This window comes from Solanum lycopersicum, chromosome 2, assembly GCF_036512215.1.
Source record: "Solanum lycopersicum chromosome 2, SLM_r2.1".
Lineage (NCBI taxonomy): Eukaryota > Viridiplantae > Streptophyta > Magnoliopsida > Solanales > Solanaceae > Solanum > Solanum lycopersicum.
The window spans coordinates 57,613,030-57,619,441 of record NC_090801.1 but is presented as its reverse complement, the minus strand read 5'-3'; the positions used below and the strand labels follow the sequence as shown (position 1 = coordinate 57,619,441).

General features: G+C 35.8%; 1 protein-coding gene across 1 annotated transcript; it reads right to left on the bottom strand.

The window, feature by feature from the left end:
- Positions 1-1,251: 1,251 nt before the first annotated feature.
- On the bottom strand, positions 1,252-6,212 carry LOC101245021 (uncharacterized). Its single transcript, XM_004232985.5, has 7 exons — positions 5,787-6,212; positions 4,173-4,540; positions 3,435-3,662; positions 2,991-3,345; positions 2,756-2,880; positions 2,486-2,621; positions 1,252-1,711 (listed from the first exon to the last, which is right to left on the bottom strand). Exons 2-7 carry the CDS (start codon positions 4,514-4,516, stop codon positions 1,472-1,474), a joined length of 1,428 nt encoding a protein of 475 aa, XP_004233033.1. The 5' UTR covers positions 4,517-4,540; positions 5,787-6,212; the 3' UTR covers positions 1,252-1,471.
- Between the last annotated feature and the right edge of the window lie 200 nt (positions 6,213-6,412).

The window sequence follows — 6,412 nt, the reverse complement described above, 5'->3', positions numbered from 1 at the left end:
TATTCTCGTGTCAAAGTTATAGTAAGTGGGATTTTGATAATTCATCTAAAAAATGTAGTTCGTTAATTATATCTTTACAATGCTCTTTTGCTCCTTAAAAATGAAAGGAATAAACAAAAGCAGAAAATAAAAATGGATGAAAGGAATAAGTCTTTAATTGAATATTGAATATAGAGTATTACTGTTATGGAACAAAAGAGAGAGATAAAAGACATTCTAGTATTACTAAGTAGCATATAGCTCAAAGCAAATAAAGACAAATCTATTCGTAAGCCGCAAAGTTAAAGCGACTAATCAATCACTAAAGTACCAAAATACAAGATTAACATACATTTTGTTTCATCGTATATTAACAGGCACCAGGAGTATGCATCTAGAAATTTGTGATATTTTTTTGGACTAAGGTGGTTCGCGAATTGATTTAATTAATTTTTCTGTATTACCATTTGTATCGCGTCTGGAGTTTGCTATTTGCATGATTGCATCTCGGAGAGAATATTACAAATGGGATGACGAGTCCCTGTTGTGTTCCCATTTATTTTACATATCCATGAATCGTGGATCCAACCATTGGTACGTACACCAGTGACCATGAAATTAATTTATAGCACTGCTTGTGAAACTTCGGACCTTCAATTATAGAGGATTTTAAAGAATATGTTGCAAGGCTAAGGATACATATTGAGAATGCAAGTATCTCCAATAGGTTCACTGGAGGAATCCAGACTACTAATAGCACTGTAGTGCCCTAGCTATCGGTTGCAATATACATATTTAGAGAGGGTAGAGTATATGTAGACTTTATCCCCTGCCTTCCAGATATAGAATGTTTTTTAGTCTCTCAACTCAAGGAAAACAGTTCAAGGCAACTCGAAGAAGGAATAACGATTAAAATACTTTGAACAATAGCTGCAACAAATTATCCATGGTAAGTTAACTTTGGTATGAATATCCATGGAAGTTAACTTTGGTAAGAACAGTAGGCATATGCTGTTTGACTAAATTCACATTGTAATCTTCATTAATCTTTTTCTTATTCTTAGTTTAATCACAGTTGAGATTTGTTTAATTTAGTTAAAGAAGAAGAGCACGGTTATTGCTTAACGTTCATTGTTGAAGACACTCATAGATTTTTGCCTGAATAAATCAGTAGCAAAGGAACATGTTGAACTTTACCAGAAGCAGCAGGCGCAACTGTATCAAACCGAAAGGCAAACCACAAAGTTCCTGAAGCTTGTTTGTGCTCGATGCTTGTATCATGTAAAATATCCTTTGAGAATTTCTGTAAATTAACCTAGTCTTTTCATGTAAAACATTCGGGCGCTCATCAGCACAGTTAAAAACAAAAAAAAAAACTTACAAAATTTAACAGGAAAAACTTGTGGCCTCTAATATCTATCCATTATAAGCCAACAAGTTCACTACATTGCTCTCTTGGCTTGGAGGGACATTCTAGCATAAACGCTACAGCCTACAAACCAAACATGCCTAGTTCAGTGGCCTTCTCCTTCTCGAATGTCTCAAAATACTGGTAAATGATTGTGACTGCAAGAAGGATTCCAGTTCCTGATCCAATCGCTCCCATCAAGTCTGCCAAAACTGTCAATGCACCAATGCAAACTCCTCCAAAGGCAGCTGCAGTAGGTATGTAACGATTTAGTTCCTTCTGCAGGTTGGAATCACGATGACCAGGCATCACCATTTGTTGCTCCTGCAAATCAATCATTGTTAAAAGTGTCATACCGATAATACTCTTGGGAGCCATATCATTCTATAGAATATCGAGAAGATAACTTTTAATGACAAAAAAACAAGTGATTCTGGATTACGCAAACCCTAAATTGTACCAAAACCATCATGATACTGTCTCATTAACTATGGGTTGTGTGAGGCAAACAAGCTCCAAGAACATACATATTCGTTACATAGCAAAAGTAACCAATGGTCTACCGTGATTCAGAATTCAGAAATGTGGGATATTACTGTCAGATATTAAAGAACTTCAATAGTATGTTATGAGCAATCCACCATGATACTGTCTCATAACTTGTGGGCTATGTGAGGCAATCAAGCTCCAAGAACCAACGTATTCCTTTCAGAGGCCAAACCAATGTTTTACTGTGATTCAAAATTCAGAGATGTGGGATACTACTGTCAGATGTTACAAAACGGCAATAGTATATTATGGGTAATGGGAAGAAGAATGATGTTGTCTCTTTTAACCTGTTTTGACTAGAAATAACGAGATCTTGATAAGTCATTCAATAATAATCTATAGCAATTATTTCTTCTCATAATCTACAGCATGGGGGATAGTTAGAACCCCACTGAAGAAGTTCTCATTCTGATTGCCATCCATAACACAGCAGCACAACCACTAAAAGTAACGAAGTTAAGTTTCAGTTAATTTTACTGACAAATCACTTTGGGACAAACAAATAGAACGGGGAAAAGTTCACAAAACAAAGGCAACAAGATCATTTACCTTGAGCTGTTTGGCAACATCTCTGGCAGACGATCCAGAAACTTCAATCCAGGTCTTTGAGAACAGGGCACAGGCTGATAACATGAACACTATATAGAAAAGAGCATGGAACGGATGCGACACCATTTCTGCCAAGCTGAAATACATTAAAGAGTTGACCGTCAATGGCATTTACAGAAGTAAGAAGCACAAGATATGAGGCTGAACAGACTTGTGAAGAACTTCTACACAAAATAGAGATTGATTAGCTGAAGAAAAGGGGAACAATACCTTGATGGCGCAGTGACAAGGTAAGCAAGACCAGCAACAGGAACAGATTGTCCAGAATATTCAGATTCTTTCCAAGTTCCTATCATATCCACGATGAAATTTCCTCCATATCTCCTGTAGAGCAACTGATAATAGAGGACAGCAAAAGGGCAAAAAGAAATAGAAATTGTTACACTCTTGGAACAGGTGACAGCAAGTTGGCAATCAACCGAAAAAAAACTTAGCAATTAGGTACCTGAGAGATGAAATACAGGTTTGAGACAAGTGCGGACTGCAAAATAATAGGCATGTTTGAGGTGTAGAAGAGTTTAATTGGGTAAGAACCTTGCTGTCCACGAGCATTCTTAGATCTAACAGGTAAAACTACACGGAATCCTTGGAAGTAGATAACGATGAGGAAGATCAACACAGTTGCAAGCAGATTTGTCACATTGGGGAGACTTTGCCGGTAGAAAGCCTCACGCAAGGCACTAATCCTATTAGATCTAGTAATAGTAAGATGGAACAGAGCAATTATAGCTCCTTCAAATTCAGCACCACGCCCGGTATTGATGGTTGTGGGACTAAATGCTTTCCAGATAATGCTTTCACTGAAAATATAATTAACTTGGAATTATAAGCTCTATGAATGTACTGACAAACTCAAAATAGGTTTTTCCGATAGACAGTAAAAACATACCAGATATTGGTAGCTATGAACAAGGAAATTCCAGAGCCAAGACCATATCCTTTCTGAAGAAGTTCATCTAAGCACATGACAATGATAGCAGCAAAGCAGAGTTGGAGGATAATGAGGATAGCATTTCCAACACCCAATTGGCTAACACTGCCATACATCCCCGACAGGACATAAGCAACTGCCTCACCGACAGCAATCAGGATACCCAATAGCTTTTGAGCACCATTACTGCATGGGATAAATTGTTAGAGAGCACAGGAGAGAGCTTCATTGACCAGAAAAGATAAAGAAACATCAAAAAATCTACTTAACAGCATGAAAGAATTTTTTTAGGTAACTGAGTAACAAGTACAAAAAGATGCATCTAAATCTTTGGGGATGTGGGTGTGTGGGCAGGGCAGGGGGTGCACAGAGTAATCTAGGTCTACATACCAGGATCAAATGACGGCATGAATGTTCAGTAAAAGTTCAAGGGTGAGAAAATCTGAAAAATGAAATTTGCCTTGAAAATCCAAATTATACAACTAATCTAGGTTCTGCAAAATGATTTCAGCATTAAAGTTATAGATCATATCATCCCCATAAGTTCCAAACAATATCCTTTTCTGAAGGTTCCAAACCATACTATTACCACTGCATATGGAATTTAAACAATAGACAACTAACAAAATAGAACTGATGCAATATACATATGTTGTTAAACAACTAAAGAAATAAAAATCTTAAAAACAAACTTACAGGAGTGCTCGGTCCTCCCGAACATTGTTGTCCACTTGAATGATTTTTGATCCAGCTAACAATTGCATCACCATTCCAGAAGTCACAATTGGAGTAATTCCAAGTTCCATGACTGTACCACGGTTTGAGGCAAGAATGACACGCATCCAGTAAAAAGGATCCGCGCCAGTTGTAGAGTGTATGCCATAAAGAGGGAGCTGACTGCAAACCAGAAAAATAGCAAGCGCAATTACAGTATAGATGACCTTCTCTTTGAATTGAACCTTCCTGTCAGCACTCTGAACTTCAGGTAGAAAAGAAAGAAATGGTTTCACAAGGTGCAGCACTCTGAATCCTCCTCCCATTGTTCACTATTAACAGAACTATCTCTGTTCAAACCATAAAAAAAACAAAGACAAAAACTATTCAGACAAATAACCGGGAAGATATAGTGCCTCAACTACGCTCATGATCTTGTGTAATTTTAATGTGCATAGCTAGCCAGAAAGATTAATTTCAGATGATATAATATCAGTATTAACATTCTCAAGATACAATTTAAAGCAAATTTTCAATCAATGGAAGGTGTTATCACAAATTCAGATTCAGTGAAGCATATATATTAATGGAGAGCACATAGGATATGCTTGGAACACAAAAACAGGAATATACCTAAGCATATAAATTGAGCTGATAAGGATAATCAAATTGAGGAAGTTTCTTTCTTTATAAGAAGACAAAATGAGATTATTTCTTCTTCTCCACCCCCAACCACCAATTCCAAGGACTAAAACATGGATATCACATATATCTATCAATGAATCCTGCTAATAATAGGACAAATCCACTAAAATATACAATTAATATTATATCCTTGCAACAATTCTCTTGGGGGATTACATATACTAATACAGGTTCGACATAATTTAATCAGAGAAGACTTCTTTTATTGTAAAGATCCATACTTATATCAAGTTTAAAATTTTCTTATGTCATTATGAAAACAAAATTTGGAGATTCAAATCTAAGAACCATTCATGCATTCCAAGTAAATAGTACTTCTTCAATGCTTGCAACAAGACCAAACTGTCCATACAGATACAAAAACATCTCAACTCTGTTGTTCATGTACCACTTCAAATATTTTTGTATTTCATGGTCGATTAGTGACCATCACATGTCACATAAATAATAAATCAATTTACTCACACTGTCTATCAAGCCATATCGTTATCCAGATATCATGAAAACAGAACGCAGATACACAAGCATACTTTTCAGATCTAGATCCTTTTACCATCACATTACAAATCAGAATTTAACAGCCAAAAAAAAAACTTCCAGAATTTCGTACTCTACAAAATTCATATATCTACACATACATGCATATAAACAAAGACATACATATATAATCAACTCAAACATATAACAGATCTTGAGCTAAATAAACTCATCAGATCTATGGACTGATTCAGATCTCAGCTCGACAAAAAATAATTTCATTTTCACACCGATTTCTCGATCTATAGATCTCTTCTTCCGGTACATAGATGATCTAATTTTTTTTTCCATAAAGAAAGAAAATCAATTCTCTAAATGAGAAAAATACATGCAGAAGAGATCGGAGACACTCACAGAGGTAGCGACGATCTGGAGATGTCCGTGGACTGTTATTCGCTCGATTTCTCCGTCGAGCTATGCTTCTATTTGTAGGGTTTTGACCATGAGAGAGAGGAGAGGGAGAGAAGGGGCGGATCTGACGGATTTATGTGTAAGCGTCACCAGTTAACAGAGATGGAGAACGCGTGACGCCAAGTGGGATATTAATTAAATAAATAAATATCTTCGTTTTGTTCCAAATGGGAAAATGCAGTTGGTGATAAAAACGTGGCAATGGTGTTCTTTTGGAGACACGAAGCTTAGCCAATGAGATTGTCCCACGTGGATTATGAAACGGATTTAGTGGTCACTGTTTGGGTTGTAATGGTGGCTAATATAGAAAAAGTGAGAAGGAAATGGAACAAGTCAAATCAATTTTTGGGCAATGAGAAATTGCATTATATTATTTTTAAAGAATTATTAAATATATACCATATATATAGAGAGAGTTTTATAAAATTTGATTTGTAAATGAAAGTGACAATAAAACTTAGATACATCATACAAGCAATTAGATAAACAAAAATATCACCAATAATATTTATTATTAGAAGTATGTCGCAAGTAAGACTTACAAAATTTGTTTAGAGTAATTCTTAAAG